At 40.0% G+C, this 18868-nt stretch overlaps 1 protein-coding gene across 17 annotated transcripts in view; it reads left to right on the top strand.

Annotated features, from left to right (window-relative positions):
• The window catches only part of Dlgap1 (DLG associated protein 1), an 882629-nt gene that overhangs the window by 530223 nt on the left and 333538 nt on the right, over positions 1-18868 (top strand). For 10 of the 17 annotated variants that reach the window (XM_070029510.1, XM_070029508.1, XM_070029507.1 and 7 more), the window contains one exon: positions 11563-12609. In XM_070029510.1, the coding sequence (XP_069885611.1) occupies positions 11635-12609 (975 nt within the window). In that variant the 5' untranslated portion in view covers positions 11563-11634. Of the gene's footprint in view, positions 1-11562; positions 12610-16412; positions 16521-16708; positions 17033-18868 lie in introns of those variants that run through there. The other 7 variants (XM_070029517.1, XM_070029513.1, XM_070029519.1 and 4 more) reach the window with 5 other exon arrangements.

Raw genomic sequence — 18868 nt, 5'->3', positions numbered from 1 at the left:
ACATGATTTGTCAGAGCCAATGAACACTTAAGCTGTCCTAAAGCCATTTGAAGACCTCTTAGCCAAAGTCTACTGCTGAAACTCACATTTGGCCCCATTTGGACACAGACAACATTAGTGGTGGTTCTAGTAAGCTTGGAATCACTTAGACAAAGATGGATCTCCTTGATTTCAGGCTTTTGTGGACCTACTATGAATCAGTCACAAAATTATGACAAGATCTCAGCCATTCTGGGTGAGGAAGCTGTTCTAACTAGACTTGGAAGATTATTGGGCATATTGTCTCTGTTTCTTTCCCTGAAGCTGCATGAATTCTGGGTTCATTCCTCTTCTATTTTAATACTCTCTCTGCTGGGCCTTTGGTCCCTGCTGCCATGTAATTTCAAAAGCAAGTGGCTCTGACTTGCTGCGGTGCTAGTGTAGATACTTCCACTTGACCTCGCATGGGCTCATCAGGACCCAGCGATATTTCCATTTAAGTCTCCCAGAGTTAGCATCAGAGGAGGTCAGTAAAGGTTCTTCGTGTATAACTCTGCATTTGGTTTATGAATCTTGCTCAATCCACTCAGAAAATGTGGTAACTGCCTTTAACAGTTTCAGCCAGAATGTTCTCAGAAGATACTGTGGGTATAAGAAAACTCCCAAAAGCAGGTGTCAGCTGAATGACTACCACAAAACTACCTCACTACAGGCCTTAGCACTGGTGTTGCTAACATGATAGGAAAAGCAACTGCATTTTAACAAGGAAGTTTGATCCAGCTGTGTGTGTGTGTGTGTGTGTGTGTGTGTGTGTGTGTGTGTGTGTGTGTGTGTGTGTGTGTGTGTGTGTGTGTGTGTGTGTGTGTGTGTGTGTGTGTGTGTGTGTGTGTGTGTGTGTAGAATACACCAGAACACATTCACAGGACTCATCAGTTCATTAAGAGAGACAAGCCAAAAAATAAAAAATAACTCAGTTTTCATCAGATGCCATCTTCACTGCTTCTTCCCAAGTTTCATTATTGCATTGTTTTGATATTATTTTCTGGATTTTTCCATCTTGTCTCATGGCTACCTATATCTCAGTAAACAGCTTTGTTTTTACCATTGTTTCTTGTTTCTACTAGATTAATGCATAGCTTGCAAGTTTTTCTCTATTGTGTCAGGTAGATACCGATAGGTTTAGCCCTTCTCTGTGAAATTCTGGTGCTATTCATTGTATTTCCAAAAGATAAAGTGTCCCCCTATCCACAGTGCTTCCGGAAGAACCAGTTATTGACCATGACTGATCAAGGTGACCATGTTCTATTTGCTGACTGCTTGTTCTGGAAATCTGATGAGAGTAATTCCACAGGGAGCACCCTACCTTCAAGGTCCCCCAGGGTTAAGACAATAACATATATCAATCCAAAACAATGTTAGATCATCTACAATGTGCTACTTTGATGTTCTCCATATAAAAATCCTTTTCTAAGTCCTATGACATTTCCAAAATCCTGTGACATTGCTCAAGCAGCAATAAGTCTATACCAATAGTGATGATGACCTCTTAGCCACTTCTCAAGGAACCATTAGCCACCATTTTATTTTCAAAAGCTGTTACAAAAAGACCTTTTTAAAGCTTTGTATGGAGACAATGGTGATTGTAATTGTGCTACCTACTGTGACCAAATTGGAGAAGCTTTGAGCTGTTGTTTGTTTTGTTGCAATACCATATCTTTTGGGAAGGAAATCTGAGGGCATTTATTTGTAGGAACAGGCTGATTGAAGGAGGTATTCACAAATAAAATCAAACTGCAGGTGATTAGGAGAGCAATTAGTGTTAATAAAAAGCTGAAATACATTGTGCATCTATAAAAATGGCTTAGCATTATGCTTTGAATAATGTAATTGGTGTATTTCAGACTAGGCTTTGTCAAAGGTGCTCTATGAGTATTGTTGGGTTTTTAAGTATGCCAACTGTGCTGGCCCATTTTTTTTTACTAGAAGGAAATACCTAAGGTGGGATATTTAGAAAGAAAAGATTTATTTAGCTCATGGTTTGAGAGGATGAAAATCTAAGGCACATAAGGGTGGGGTTTATCTACATGGTACTGATAGCACCAAAATGGCAGGAACGCTTGTGAAACGGCCAAACCACATGGATAGACAGGAGAGGGAGGGGCCAGCCTAGCAACCTCGTAGCAGGCCCTACCTCTTCCATTTCCCTTCACCTCTCCATATCATCATCCTGAGGACCAAGATCCCCCCAGGTAAACCCTTGAGGGACACATTCAACCCATAGTAACAACATATAAACATCTCTGAGTAGGGAAACCCAGAAGAGGGAATGAAAATGGCATTCATTTTTCCATTGCCTCTCTGATTCTGAAGACCATACTTTCACCTTTGTTCTGTTTTCTGTCTATATTCAACCTGAAATGTACCTGGCTTCACTTTCTGGTAATACATCAATGAAAACCATTCCTTAGTTCTCAGAATTAAATCCTCACCCCATTCGGGCACTTTCATAGTTGATCACTTTCCATCTCCATAGAATTGGGTTTTTTGTAAGTACAAAAAAGGAGGAGACTGCATCTTCATTGCAAACTATTTTGTACTCTCTAGGCAAAGTGCCATGTGTATGTTCAGACTGTGGTAAAAACCATACCTGTGTTTTTAGATACCCCCCCCCAGGAGGGCCTGAATGAGGGGCATTGACTCACTGGCCAGGGCATTGCTGGCCTCCATTAGGATGTTCTGCCTTCCTCCTGTTTGTGGTCTTCTCTTATGAACTGAGTCAGCAAGAAGTAATTGCTGTTTTCAGATCTTCCTGCTCCTGCCTACCCTGAATCTATCCTCCAGAGACATGTGCGGAAATCCTTAGTACTGCCTCCTGAAAGAACTAGTTCTGTATCCCAGTGTGGCTTACTACAGGGTGCCAGGATTGGACCCTGGCTATCCATCTTTCTTAGCAATAGGTACAGATAAAGTGTCAGGAAAACAAAATAGCAGAAAGCAATATGACAGTGGTGTAAGATTAAGTCAAAGCCTGTTTCCTCTCATATTAACCAAAGTCACAAGTACCTGTTCCAGGATGTGACACTCCAAAAAGGCCAGTACCTTTATATTTCTCAATTCCCCAAACAGTAACTTCCTTTTCATGTCATAAAATCACTGTTCACACAGCTCTCAGATCTGTATTGGAGTCAAGGATCAAGATAATATGCTCTTTGCTTTAGAGATCTTTTCCAGAATTACAGGTATATTCCATTAGTCAGAATTAGTCACCTAGACATTTATCAAGATGCATTATACTCATAAATTGATGAGTTGAGTTAGAAAGTACAACTACTTAAAGATAATTTTTAAAAAATCTGAAAAGGAATTAGTCACCTCATCACATCTAGGAACTCTGGGGAAAATAGCCATTATTCAGGGACTATATGGCACTGTTTGGGAGGTTGGGGTGTTTATTTTAATTTTTGGTGGTATTGAGGATTAACTAATGGCTTTGAACTTGCTAAGCAGGCAATGTATTACTTGAATCATACCTCCAAGCCTTTTTGCTTTGGTTATGTTTGAGATAGGGCCTGACTTTTTGTCAGGTCTAGCCTGGACCATGATCCTCCTATTTATGCTTTCCTTCTTTGGTGTGATGACCAATACATGACATCACACCCAGCTTTTTCTTGAGATAGTGTCTTGTGAACTTTTTATGCCCAGGCTGGCTTGGAATCATTATACTCTGGATCTCAGTCTCTCATGTCAATGGGTGTCAACACATCCAGCTATTGGTTGAAATGGAATCTTGCCAACTTTTTTCCTGGGTTGGCCTCAAATGGCAGTTCTTCCTATCTCTACCTCTTGACCAGCTGGGATTATAAGCATGAGCCACTGGCACCTGGTTTACATTGAAGTTTTTGGTATAAAAATTCTGTATTCTTTTCAGTTGAGTGTGATGCCTCAACTTATTGTCAGGTCACAGGTAGATGGAAGGAAGCCTAAAAGGTGAATTGAACTGGAAAAGATTCATGGAGATTTCTTCTTTTCACTGTCTTCCCCAACTAGAACACAAAGCTCTCTGTTCTCATGAACAATGGCTACCATGTTATTCTTTCCAAAGCAAAATGTGATTGCTTACCAACCAGTCCTCACTAAATTAGACAGGGAAGGGCTTTCAGCTGGCTCTTCTCTCTACATGTAAAAGAAAAATCAAGAACAGCAACTCTAAATAAAGACATGCACAGAAATCAAAATGAAATAAGGACTTGCTAACTTGACAAAGCTATTTTCCCATGTCAGCATCTTCTAATGTGTGCACTGTTTGTTTCTTTGGGTCTAATAAATTACCTACACTGAGCATTTCCTTTACAGTGTTTCATCATTTTTGCATTAGTCATCTTGGTTCAGCAATCTCCTGCTCCAGGTGTGGAGATTCTGTAAAATATAGCATGCATCACCCACTGTAAGCTCAGCTCAGGGTCACCAATATACTCAACTAATTCTCTCAACCAAGCATCTGGACATATGATCTGGTAAGGAAATAGAACCTAGTACAACAAAGAATAATTCTGAAGTCATAGTGAACAAGAAAAAGAGAGAGAGAGAGAGAGAGAGAGGTAATCACTGTAGTCATGGAAACCGTTACGAAGGCATGTTGACCACATTTCTACATCTTTGCTAAGAAAGCAAGGCAAAAAGGGCAATTTCTATTTCTATTTTGAGAAATTGTTACATCCAATTGAAATCTAATTCAGGGCCTAGCAGCTTCCTCCTTCAAGAAAGCGTAAAATAAGGAGAATCATTACTGCACTTTTTTCCTAAGCTAGGTCATGTCTTTCTGAACATACCAGTATGGATTTGTTGTATACACTTAGCCATCCTTGCAGCAGCAAGCTGTAGGCTGTTGCCCTGAGAAAGGTTCAGTTAATGCTTTGTACTGATGGCATGGGTCACACTGCAGATGAGAACCTGTGATACTCATGGATGCCCCTTACAAGCTTTAGTTACTTAGGAGAGAAAACCCAGAAGTAACAGAAAGAAATGTGCCGGACAGGGAAATTAAGAGTAAGGTAAAAAGAAAATGAACAATGAGGGGGGAAAAAAAAGATCAAGACCTTCATGGGAGGTCCTAGCAACAATTGTCTAGCCATTGTCAATGGCATGAGGACATTTTCCCTGCTTATCAGGAAGAAGCCAAATTGCTGTTGTATTTTTATATCACAAACTGATCTCTTTTCCCTTAAAAATTACAAGAAGGGGGGCTGGGAAAGTGGCTCAGTGGTAGAGCGCTTGCCTTGCATGCCTGAGGCCCTGGGTTCGATTCCCCAGCACCACATAAGCAAAAAGAAAAAAAGCCGGAAGTGGCGCTGTGGCTCAAGTGGTAGAGCGCTAGCCTTGAGCTGAAGAGCAGAGGGACAGCGCCCAGGCCCTGAGTTCAGGCCCCACGACTGGACCCAAAAAAAAAAAAAATTACACGAAGGCAGAAGATAATATGAGAAAAATCCTTTCTAGAGAAGGCAAGGCCATGAAGTCATTTATTTCAGTCTGACCAAACAGATAAATTTAGCATTTATAAACATTTACTTTTTTTGCTATTATTCTATTATATATCCACATCATTGAGAAAAAGAATCAAAATTTCTCTATCCCTTTTCAAATATCAAGCAAAGAAAGCAAGTTAGCTTATTTATTTATTTATTTATTTTAATACATTTTCTGGTGAGAATACTGTACAGAGGAGGGGTTACAGTTTCATGAGCAAGGTAATGAGTACATTTCTTATCAAGCATTCTTGGCTCTCCTTTGTTTTTCCCCTACTATCCCTTCACTCCCATCTCCACAACTATACTCCCCCCCAAATTAGCTTATTTTACCATGATGCAATCTGTTACCCTCCAAGAAAATATAAATGTTTGCCACCTGGGCTGGGATGTAGCTCAGTGGCAAAGCGCTTGCCTAGCAAGTGCAACGTCCTGGGTTCAATCCCCAGTACCAAAAAAAGAAAAGACAAAAAAAAAAATGTTTGCCACCATACTGAAGATACCACATTTAAGTTTTAGTAAATATTATTATTAGTTACATCATTTACCTTAATTCATCATTAATGGCCTTAAAATGACTTCATTTACTCTGCTTAATCTCAGGTAATATCACCTCACATAAAAGGCTGCTGGCAGAAAGACAATTATTAAATACTAGAATATCCTTGCACATTTTAGAGTAAATTCATGTGTTTAGCTTGTGCTGATTTCATATTTTATTCAGTACAAACTATCTCTCCAAGACACAGCTACTTCAGAAGAATGTATAATAATAATCCTTATATGAATATGGATCTGCTGACTATAATTATTGGTTTTGTTTATTTACTTTTATTTGAGAGGAAAAAAGTCCTCAATGGGACCTGACTTATGGAGACAGGCTTTTTCTTATGTTTCTCCATTCATTTGTCCCACAGTTTTGCTGAAGACCTATATTTAACCCTAATAACTCCAACTCTTAGTACCATAACTTTACAGAAAAACGCCTCAAGTTTTCCTTTTTTACTAGCATCTCTTCAGTGAGAAATCTTTTCATAAGCTTTTACTGATTCAGAAGTATCATGAATCCCAAGATCCTTTCTGTCCCTTTTAACAACCAACTCTTTCTCTCCTCATCCATAGAGGATCTACATCATCTGCTGTCTAGGCATCCTTTAGTAATTGGACAAACAAAAACAACATTTCTTCAGAGTTGAATTTCCAGGCGGGTAAAAAATCTAAAGAATTGGATGCTGGGGAGGATTGGGTGGGGGGCGGGGGGGGGATGGGAAGGGATGGGAAGGGGAAACAAAGGAGGAAGCTACAATGCTTGATAAGAAATGTACTCATTATCTTGCCCATGTAATTGTAACCCCTCTGTACAGTATTTTCACAATAAAAATAAGAATTAAAATTAAAAAGAATTCGATGCTGTCCAGGGTTGTGGAAAATCAGAAATCAATGGGTAACACATGCATGCACCTGTGTACCTCCTCCTTCATTCTGAAAACTACTGTCCTCTAGTATGCCTGTGAAATCCTACAAGTCTCAAGCATCCTTTCTTGGTTCTGACCCTTGGTTATGATAGCCACATAGTTATAGATTCACTGGGAAGATGCTGCTTTAAGCACAGAATGGATCAGGGTGGGAAATTGCCCACTAATTGCATTACATCACTGATACACATTTTGCTGTTTCCACCAACAGATGAGATGACATTTTACTAGATACTGATCAGGAGAAAAGAAGAGTCCCTCCCTCACAATTTAGTAATTTAACAAATTGCAAACAACTACCGCAGTTAGAATCTTCCATCAGCTGTCTTGAACTATTCATCCAAAAACTGAGAGAAACAAGGAAGAAACAAGTACCACAAGACATGAGAAGAGATTATCAACCCTGTCCTGAGCTACAAATATAGTACATAGCATAGAAAAGATGGGAAGGGATAGGAAGGGGAAACAAAGGATGAGGCAACAATGCTTGATAAGAAATGTACTCATTTCCTAACAAATGGGGCAATGTCATTCTTTCTGATGGAGGCATAGAATTCCATTGTGTATATATACCACATTTTCTTGATCCATTCATCTACTGAGGGGCATCTGGGTTGGTTCCATATCTTAGCTATGGTAAATAATGCTGTAATAAACATAGCTTTAGTATGGTTTTGTTTGTGACCTTTCAGGTAAATTGCTGGGGCATAGGGCAACTCTATGTAGAGTCTTTTGAGGAACCTCCATACTACTTTCCAAAGTGGTTGAACAAGTTTACAATCCCACCAACAATGCAGTAGGGTTCCCTTCTGTCCACATCCCCTCCACCATCTGTTGTTATTAGAATTCTTGAGTATAGCCATTCTAACTGGGGTGAGGTGGTATCTCAATGTTGTTTTGATTTGCATTTCTTTTATGGATAGGGAGGTTGAGCATTTCTTCATGTGTCTATTGGCCGTTCTTCTTTCCTCTTCAGAGAAGTTTCTCTGTAAGTCTTTAGCCCACTTATTTATTGGGCAGTTGTTTCTTTGAGGATTTGTCGTTGGAGGATTTAATTTTTTGAGTTCCAGGTATATTTTAGATATGAGACCCTTGTCCATTGTATCATATTTATAAGATATTTCTTTGTTGATTTGTATGTCCCTCCCCCACGTTATAACCCCTGTTTTCACTGTATTTGATGTTGGTATAATTTGTGGAGGGTAAGGGAAAAAACAAATTGTTTAAATAGGGATACAGATGGACCCATTACAACAATGAGATGTACAAGACATTATGTCGAAAAATGAACTTTACAACTTTGGTGCGGGGGGCGGGGGGATAGGAGATAGGAGGGGATAAGTACGGGGAAACAAAGGAGGAGGCAACAATGCTTGATAAGAAATGTACTCATTATCTTACCCATGTAATTGTAACCCCTCTCTATGGTATTTTCACAATAAAAAATAAAAGAAGTCACATGGCAGAAAAAATAAAAGATATAAGGATGAAAATAAAAAAGAAATCAACAAAAAAAGAAAAAGAAAGAAATAGGGCTGGGAAGGTGGCTCAATGGTAGAGTGCTTACCTTGCATGCGTGAGGCCCTGGATTCGATTCCTCAGCACCACATAAGCAGAAAAAGCCAGAAGTGGTGCTGTGGCTCAAGTGGTAGAGCGTTAGTCTTGAGCTGAAGACCTGAGGGACAGCGCCCAGGCCCAGAGTTCAGGCCCCACGACCAACAAAAAAAAAGAAAGAAAGAAGGAAATGTACTCATTACTTTGCTTATCTAATTGTAATCCCTGTATACGGTATTTTCACAATAAAAAAAAGTGTGAAAAAGACAAAAAAATAAAAAGGCAAACCCTGGCCTCTTAAAAGCCCCTCCCCCTCTATTCATGAGGCCAAACATGGGCATTCTATTTTATTTTTATTGTGAAAATACTGTACAGAGGGGTTACAATTACATTGCCAAGATAAAGAGTACATTTCTTATCAAGCATTGTAGCCTCCTCCTTTGATTCCTTTTCCCATCCCTTCCCATCCTCCTCCCGCCCCTCCACCCAATCCTCCCCACCCCCCCCACACTCACACCAAAGTTGTAAAGTTCGTTTTCGACATAACAACTTGTACATATCATTGTTGCAATGGGTTCACCTGTATCCCTATTTAAACGATTTGTTTTTCCCCTTCCCCTCCAAAAATTATACCATCATCAAAAACAGTGAAAGCAGGGGTTATACTGTGGGGGAGGGACATACAAAGCAATAAAGAAATAATCTTATAAAGGTGTTAGAAACAATCCCATGAAAGAAAAAAAAACATTTGAATACATATCTTAGGGTTCATTTCCCTAACATCACCTTATCTGACCTTTTCTGCTTGACTCAGACATACACTAGATATTGCAAATAAGGGAAACCATGGGACCTATGTTTCTTTGGGCCTGGTTTACTTCACTTAATATAATTTTTTCCAAGCCTTTCCATTTCCTAACAAATGGGGCAATGACATTCTTTCTGATGGAGGCATAGAATTCCATTGTGTATATATACCACATTTTCTTGATCCACTCATCTACTGAGGGACATCTGGGTTGGTTCCATATCTTAGCTATAGTAAATAATGCTGCAATAAACATATCCATTGTATATCCATTTAGCCATTTATCTCTCTTTCTTTCAATATCCTAAATGATGTTTGTAAATTGGCTTTTCAGAACAATTCAATACTACAATTATTGTATTATAGGAAGCCTCAAAAAAAAAATCAGCTCTCAGTAGGACCTTGTCCAGCTCCTACCGAACACACTGTGTTGGAATCAAAAGAAAATACTCAGAGCTGTTGAAACTGTAGCCTCATTACCAAAGCTTGAGGAAGACTCAAAAGCTCAGAATAAACTCACCATGAGTTCCCACTCCCTGCAGTTATCTCCCTAGGCTAAGCTAAAAATTAGGCCAGGAGTTTCCATCACACCCTCAAGAACTTTAAAGAGGCCTTTCTTTTGTCCATTTTCTATGGCTTACAACAATTTAACCAGAAATCTTAAGCCAGTGTGTTAGCTTTCTCTGGCTGTGACAAAATACTTGAGAAAAGCAAGATGATCAAGGAAAAGGATTAATTTTGGCTCGTAATTTGGTCCTATTGTTTTCGGTCCATGATGGACAGATGCTTGTGGTAGAAGAAATCTCATCTCAGGAAAAAACAGGAAGTGAATAGAGCAAAAGGAGAAGAAGGGCTGGGTCCCAGTGACTTCACTGTCTCCCTATAGGCCCCATCTACCATCTCTCTATAGCACCACAGGCTGCCAACTAAACCTTCAACACTTGGCCTTTGGAGATCCAAATCTTTTTTTTGGGGGGGTCCGGTCGTGGGGCCTGAACTCTGGGCCTGGGCACTGTCCCTCAGCTCTTCAGCTCAAGGCTAGCACTCTACCACTTGAGCCACAGCGCCACTTCCGGCTTTTTTTTTATGTGGTGCTGAGGAATCGAACCCAGGGCCTCGAGCATGCAAGGCAAGTGCTCTAACACTGAGCCACCTTCCCAGCCCTGGAGATCCAAATCTTAATAACCAGGAAGAAGAGATGACATGATACCCAGAGTAGCCACTTTAAACTTTTTTTTTCATTTAATCTGCTTAGAGGACATCCTTGACCCTCAAAATACAAAAAAAAAAAAATGTACATCTTAGATTTATTTGCCATACCTTACTTGTTTTACTCTGATTTAAATTCTGATTACCTAGGGAGATTTTTTTGTATGTTGTATTGTTTCTGCAGAATTCCAAACAGAATGCTTGTGACAGAAGATTAAAAAGATCTCTCTTAAAATTTTGAGGTGTGATTAGCTTCTTTGGGCTTTTTTGAGGGTTTTTCTTTTTTAACTCAAATTTTTTGAACCCTATTGCATTGTTGGTGGGAGTGTAAACTTGTTCAACCACTTTGGAAAGTAGCATGGAGGTTCCTTAAATTTCAAATTAGGGAGTACTTCTATGTGTTTAAAAGACTGGCTTGTGCTAGATAGGGAGAGAAGTCAGAAGTGTTCAAGAGGTAAGCCAGGCCACAAGGAACTTTAGGGAGACAGATGCAAATAATGCTGGGCAAGGTGTGAATTAGATGCCATGAAAATAAAAAGGAAGATAATCCTCTCTGCCAGGGCGGGCAGCAAAGACTTCCCCAAAGCACTGAATGTATTCTGTCTATGATTAACATACCATTAGAAAATAAAGCCAGAGAAGCAAGGCAAAGGTACATTCAGTTATTGGAGTGATGGAAATAGTATCTACTTTGAGGCCAGCTTAGACTACCCAGTACGAAAAGAAAAGAAAGAAAAGAAAACAAAACAAAACAAAAGACAAGTGAACATCGGATAGTTTTTTCTCTCCCAGTTTACTAGCTTTTACCCCCTAGAATCTCCAACTTTCAGCTGGGGAATGAACTTTGTGAAAAAGTATCTCCAACTGGGCAATTCACTGAAACTGGTTGTAAAGATGCCCATAAGCGCTTCCACTAGAAAACCAACAGCATAACAGACAGGATCCTCAAAGACAGCGACACAAAATGGACAGCGAAGTCCTTACTGTTTCCTTGCTCTTGTCCTTCTTCCCTCAGGTCTTTGCCCAGATCGGGTCTGGAACTTGATAAGGGGCTGCCCATGCCCCCGGTGGATGCTTCCGGGCAGCAATGAAAGGCTTATCGGGCAGCCGTAGCCATCACCACGGGATCACCTGTGAATCTGCTTGTGACTCGCTGTCCCATCGCTCGGATCGCAAGCCCTACCTGTTGAGCCCGGTGGACCACCACCCTGCCGACCACCCTTACTACACCCAGCGAAACTCCTTCCAGGCCGAGTGTGTGGGTCCCTTCAGCGACCCCCTGGCTAGCAGCACCTTCCCACGTAGACACTACACGTCCCAGCAGGAGCTGAAGGACGAGTGTGCCCTGGTGCCCCGCACTCTGGCCACCAAGGCGAATCGCATCCCCGCCAACCTGCTGGACCAGTTCGAGAGGCAGCTGCCCCTCAACCGAGATGGCTACCACACCCTGCAGTACAAGCGCACGGCCGTGGAGCACCGCAGCGACAGCCCTGGCCGCATCCGCCACCTGGTCCACTCGGTCCAGAAGCTTTTCACCAAGTCCCACTCCCTGGAGGGGCCGTCCAAGGGCAGCGTCAATGGGGGCAAGGCCAGCCCGGATGACACGCAGACTGTGAGATACGGCAAGCGCAGCAAAAGCAAGGAGCGGCGTTCAGAACCCAAGGCGCGATCCAATGCCTCCAACACCTCCCCAACCTCTCCAAGCTGGTGGAGCTCTGATGACAACCTCGACGGCGATATGTGCATCTACCACACACCCTCGGGAGTGATGACCATGGGCAGGTGCCCCGATCGCTCGGCCTCACAATACTTCATGGAGGCCTACAACACCATCAGCGAGCAGGCGGTGAAGGCCTCCCGGAGTAACAATGATGTCAAGTGCTCCACGTGTGCCAACCTGCCGGTCAACCTGGATGCGCCACTCCTGAAGAAGAGCGCGTGGTCCTCCACGCTCACCGTGAGCAGAGCCCGGGAGGTTTACCAGAAAGCCTCGGTGAATATGGACCAAGCCATGGTGAAGTCTGAGTCCTGTCAGCAAGAACGCTCTTGCCAGTACCTGCAGGTACCATTTTTGTTGTGTAATGGGTGCTTTGACGTTGTTCCTGGCTTGGTTGTGTAGTCATCTCTCTCCTGGGTTGTAGTCCTCGGTTTATTCCTTGGTGTCTGTATGTATCTGAGCATATATATCCTTTACCATTTCAGTGGCTGAGTGCTCCTGTCAGGAAGCAATTGCTACCAGCTTCAGCCAGAGACTAGATATAGTGCTTTCCAAAATACTCCTACACAAAGGCAAGAGTTATTCAAGTCTTGTGTTCCTCTTTTGTCTAAGAGATCAGGGATGGGGAGGAGACAAGATGGGGAGTCTACATCGAATTTAAAATAAACCCACCTTTTTTTTCAAAAGTAAACAAAGATCTCAATTTTGAAAAGCATTTAACTGGGTCTGTTCAGGGTTATTTTAGTTGTAAAATTCAGCTGAAGCTATTAATGGGGGGGGGGGGGGATAAATGTACATTTTCACTATGACAATCGCCAACAGTAACTACCCAGTCCCAGCGCACAGCACAGCAGGATGATGCCCTGAGGAGGTGGAGAGAGAGCCGTTTGGGGATCTGACAAGCACAGCTGCAGAGGCCCAGGACAACCCAGCAGAGGAGGATAAGGGGGAAGCATCAGTGCAATAAAATACAATTAGTGTCAGCATATAAATCCCACACAGGGACAGGCTCCAGGCAGGCTGCTCTTCCCCTTCGATGGTCCCCTTAGGTTTATCCTTCCACCTGGATAAAAATATCAGAGAAGTGGGTTTCTTTTTCTTCCTTACCTCCTCCCTCCAGTATTGCAGTTTTTCCCTAAAGTACAAGAATGATCCTTGGATTGTTTCTTTTTGGAGCATCTCTCTCTCTCTCTCTCTCTCTCTCTCTCTCTCTCTCTCTCTCTCTCTCTCTCTCTCTCTCTGTTTCTCTCTCTCTCTCTCTCTCTCTCTCTCTCTCTCTCTCTCTCTCTCTCTCTCTCTCTCTCTCTCTCTCTCTCATGTTCTTTGCTACTGACTTTAAAAAAAACATCTTTTTCTAGACTTTAAAAAATGTATAATCACTTTCATTCCCAGGTCAAGAAGAAATGCAAGGAGATATTTTTTCCACTGAGTTCTTGTTACCCTCTTTGAACTCTGTGACAAATCTGGTTCCTTTGACAGTCAAGGACAAGGACAGTGCCAGAGTCCAGGTCCAAAGTTCAGAAGAAGCCACCAGAATGTAGATAGTTTTCAAAAAAGAAAAAGACACAATTATGTGGTCAGCAGTTCCTGTGGAAGGTTAGGAAATTGGAAGAGAGAAGGGAAAGAAACAGGCTGGACTCAATTTTCCATAGACAAGGACTGTTTATTGAGATAGAGCAGCAAGGGACACAGCCTTCCCATGGACAAAGAAACAAAAACACAATAATTTATTTATCGCTCAACTACAGAAATAAAACACCAAGTACAATGGATCATACACATGCTTTCCCCAGTTCAATATTGCTTCCTTTCCCTCTCAAAATGATAGCTATCATGCCTCTGATACCCAAAATATCTTTGTATTCAATCTTGAACTTATTAAAGGATTGATCAACAATATTATTTTTATCCTACATTGAGCCATAGTTAACTCCTAGCCATGGTAGTTTAATCTTTTAAATATAAACTCCAAGTTATACTTTATTTTAAAAATATTGACATTTATTGGATTCTATGCAAGGCTTTCAAGCTAAAAAATAATAATTCCGTATTTCAAAATAAGGGATGGCATATTAGTAAAAATAAAAGTAATAATAATAGTATTACAAAATGGAGAACTATGTGTTCTTTCAGTCCTATGTGCTGAAGTTGAAGAGTTCATATGAAGAAAGGAACATGTTGACTTGTTGACACTTTGAGCAACTACTACAAAAGAGAATTTTTTGTGTTGTTAATTAGGCTTGAACTCAGGGCTGGGTGCTGTCCCTAAACTCTTTTGCTCAAGGCTAGAGCTCTACTACTTGAGCCACAGCTCCACTTCTGGCTTTTTGTGGTTAATTGGCATTAAGAGTCTCACAGATTGTTCCTGCCCTGGCTGGCTTTGAATGGCAATTGTCAGATCTCATCTTCCTGAGTAGCTAAGATTACAGGTGTACACCACCCAAGAGAAAGAAGAACTGTATATTCATCAGGGAATCCCTCCTGAGACCCAGATTCCAGTTTTATTCTTGCTTCTAGGAAATGGAAAGAATCTGCCATCCAGTGAAAGTTCTCTGGAAATAGGCTTAGCTAGCTTTAGTTGGTTCCCATAAGGTAAATTTCATTTACAATTTAGGAATGAGTTCATTCCTAGAATTAAACCTAGAGAAATATGGGAGGTTTTTGTTTTTGTTGTTTTCAGTAATATTCCCTTAATTACTAACTAATATAAAGCTGTCTTTACAAATGTGTTTCAATCAGCACCATGAGATTTAATTAGAAGACAAAGCACTGTTATACAAGCATCTGAGTAGAAATAAGGACCTACCAATAACTAATAACATGGTCTAGAGTTTCCCTTCCATCTTTAGGACCTCCTTTATCTGTCAGAAAACTATAAACTCTGTCCACATTTTTTTATTGATTTTTTTTCTTTTGTCCATCGTGGGACCTAAACTCTGGGCTTGGGCAATGTCCCTCAGCTCAGCACCACTTCTGGCTTTTTCTACTTTTGTGGTGCTGAGGAATCAAATCCAGGGCCTCATGCATGCAAGACAAGCACTCTACCACTCAGCCACCTTCCTAGCCCCTCCTTATTCTCTCTGTCCACATTTTTAAACAACTAAGTTACATATGTCAGAATACTAATTTGAACAATTTTCCAGAGGTGGAAGGCCTGAGACTCATTTCAGAGGTGTTCACTGCTTACTAAAAGCAGTTGCTTTTTAAGTGCTATCTAATTTGCTCTTTAAAACTCTGGAGGTATTTCACAGTTGAAAAACATTCTATTTAGCAAATTAGGTTAAGTAAGCTGCCCAAGGTCACACAGCTAGGAAGTAGCAACATGGTGGCTCCATTCTGGTTCATCTGCCTTGGAAGTCTGAATTCTTTCCATTATACCTGCCCAATCTATAATCTCCCCACACACAACAAAGCAGAGGAGGAAGTAGCATATTCTGTACTAAGAACTGACTATAATCCCAATTAGTATTCAAAACAACTTTATAAAGTGAGAACTATTTGTTTTTATAGACAAAACCAAGACACAAAATGATTAAGATTTTCTGTCTGGTGATGCATAGAGAGTAAGTAGAAAAGGTAACCATTGGCTCTAAATCTGTCTAATTCTATAATATGCTTGAGATATAGGAATAAATACATCTTATTTTAATGTAGCAAATGTACACATGCCTTTGACCTGGACTGTGTGCATGCATTAATAGGGCATAGATATGAACTTACCCTAGCAATGAAGTAAGTGATCATGTCCCTCATCTTACTTATGACTGAACAAAGATTAAATTAAATTAATATTCATCAATAATAAAATCAAAATACTAGCAAATTCCTGGGCCTGTCTTTGTAGAATTATCTATTAGAATTCAAGAATTCATTTGATTATAGAATTGTCAAGATTGTGTTCAAAAAATTAAGAAGTCTATAGGTATCTAACCTGTGCCTGGCATTGGCTTAGAAATAAATTCTTAGCTTGCAAGCATTGTACCTGTCAGCACAGTCAATTAATGATATGTGCTCACTCACAAGCTGTTTCAGTTAATTTTTTTAAAAAGACTCCCTTTCCCCCCCAATATTGTTATTTTTAAATGTCAAGAATCAGATGTCTGCTGTTTAGCACTATTGTACTGCTGCCAGTGACTGTCTGTATTAAGGCTAGGAGCAGGAGCATGGATTTGAAGACACTAAAACTGTTTAATTCTCAGTTGAGATGTGGTTGGCTTTTATACATTTGGAATAAAGCATTTATGGCACATCTCAGGGTAAGTGCTAATAGTTCAGTAAATAAAATAGACTGCAGGGGAGGGGTGTTGTTTTGTTTTTACATTTAAGAAGCAGAATTCTCGGTTCTGATTATGCCTCTTTTTATAAACGTGGTGTGTATTGAGTGGCATACAAAGCCATTCAGGAGAGCAACATTTTAGATTTCCAACTGTTAACCTCGAAGGAAAAAAATCACTTCAAATCGTGCATTTTGCATTCATCCAGCAGCAGATACAGGAAAAGGGAAAGCAAACGCTCTCCGTGAGAAGTAGAGAGAGAGACACGCAGAGAGAGGAAGCGAGAGAGAGAGAGAGAGAGAGAGAGAGAGAGAGAGAGAGAGAGAGAGAGAGAGAGAGAGAGAGAGAGAGAGAGAGTAAGACAGGAACTGAGAAAGATAGCACTCTCAGATATGAAATTTTAGGACAGCAAAATGATCGACCTTTTTAAGGCTGAGTGGGTTTCTTCAGTTTGCGTGCAGGTTTCAAGAAATGGAAGGACTGACCAGGTTTGGGTATAACTCTTTTATTACTTTGTATTTGATAAGTGTGTGTGTGTGTGTGTGTGTGTGTGTGTGTGTGTGTGTGTGTGTGTGTGTGTGGTTGGCTTGTGTTGTCCAGTGGGTTGTGTTTTTCACGGAAGAGGGTAAGAAAGGTACTTTTATTATTTTGTTATTTTCTTTCTTGTCTAAATAATGCCTAATGAGACCGAAAGAGCTGATAAACCAATATATGTACAGATCATATGAAAACAGGTGGGAGTGTCAGGTACCTATAAATCTGTCTGCACAAAGGCTTCATAAAATAAATTGGCATGATCCCGGGTGCTATGTTAAAGGACATTATATAGCTGGTGGATGACATATGAGCAATCATTTTCCTACATAATGATCCTGAGTACTTACTGATCCTTTGAGTTTTGGGGGGATTTTTGGTTTGTTTCATTTTATCTGTTGCTTAAATAAAAATCCATAGAAGACCATTCAAGAAGCATTCATAGCAAATATGAGTACAGGATTGCTTTTGAGAGTTGTTTTTTCCTTTTTTAATGTAGATACAGTTATTTTTCAAATCTGTTTCAAAACTATTTTCTTCTTTGCCTAGTAGGAGTTTTCTTTCTCTGGCTGGGTTTTTTCCTTCTCTAGTCTTAGAACAACTTAACTTATATTACTTATATTTAAATAACTTGACATGAAATTTATGAAAGTGTTAATTCTGTTTATGACTTTTGTTATTGTGATATTTCTTGCTGCCTTTCTCTAAAATGCTATGAAACACACTGAGGATTTTATTTCTTAATTGATATTGTTTTAATAATTCAGCAAATGGGTGCGAAAGTCTTGGCTATATTTTCTATTTGGTTAGCATAGTCTTCTACCTACTTACTTTTCACTGATCTTAGTGGAGATGTGCTTTCATTGGTAGAAAAATTAGGTTACTCTTGTCTGATGCTAGCTTTGACTGTGAACTGGGTGATGAGCTACAGATTCTTGTAATTCTATCTCTTTGTCTTTTTCTCCAATTCCCTATCATTCTTACTGTTGCTTATATCCAATTAATAGTAAGGGGGAAAAAAGACAGTTGAGAAAGCACTGTGATAAGGCTGAAGTCCAAAAGGCTCAGCAGTGATAAAGAGAAGGTTCAAAATAATACCAAAGCCCTTTTGGAAGTTATTTAAAAAAATAAAACTTTTTTTTGATCAGCAATTTATTGTACCAAAGTAATTTTCAGCAGCACCAAAAGCACTGGGTTAGCACAGCTGTAGGTTTCTGCATGAAATATCTACTTGTTAATTGAGGATGTAATAATGGTTAGCATAAGGTAAAAGAAACAGCCTTGAATCTCTTGGTGGCTAGTAAACTTTATTTCCTCTTCTTCATTCTCCTTAGAGAAAAATGTACTGGTAGGTACAACTTGCCAGTAAGTCAAGGTTATTGATGCTTCTATTCTACAAATTCATCCAAAATTTCTATTTGAGATTATAGTTTGACCCGAGTTGAAAGTGATTTGTGAAGGGTAGAACACATTAGTCCCTTGTTTCAAGTTCTCCATTACCTCAAGTACAGTTTGTATGTGTGTGTGTGTGTGTGTGTGTGTGTGTGTGTGTGTACACATATATATACATATATACACACACAGAATCAGTATTTAATATATATTTTGCAAGTATACACCTATGTGTGCAATATTGACAAGCTTTGATTTATAGTTAGATTATTTTTGACCATTTTAATTTTAGGTTCTCTTATCATTTGTCATGAATTTAAGTTCAATGGAATACATCTTTTACTTCAGCTTCTTATTAGTTTTTTCTTTTTGAAAGAGAATTTGTTGCTGGAGTTTATGATCTT

Source organism: Dipodomys merriami, unplaced genomic scaffold, assembly GCF_024711535.1.
Source record: "Dipodomys merriami isolate MVZ:Mamm:240054 unplaced genomic scaffold, mDipMer1.0.p SCAF_2, whole genome shotgun sequence".
NCBI lineage: Eukaryota > Metazoa > Chordata > Mammalia > Rodentia > Heteromyidae > Dipodomys > Dipodomys merriami.
Note: the sequence above shows the minus strand (reverse complement) of the source record. Positions and strands in the feature narration are given on the sequence as shown.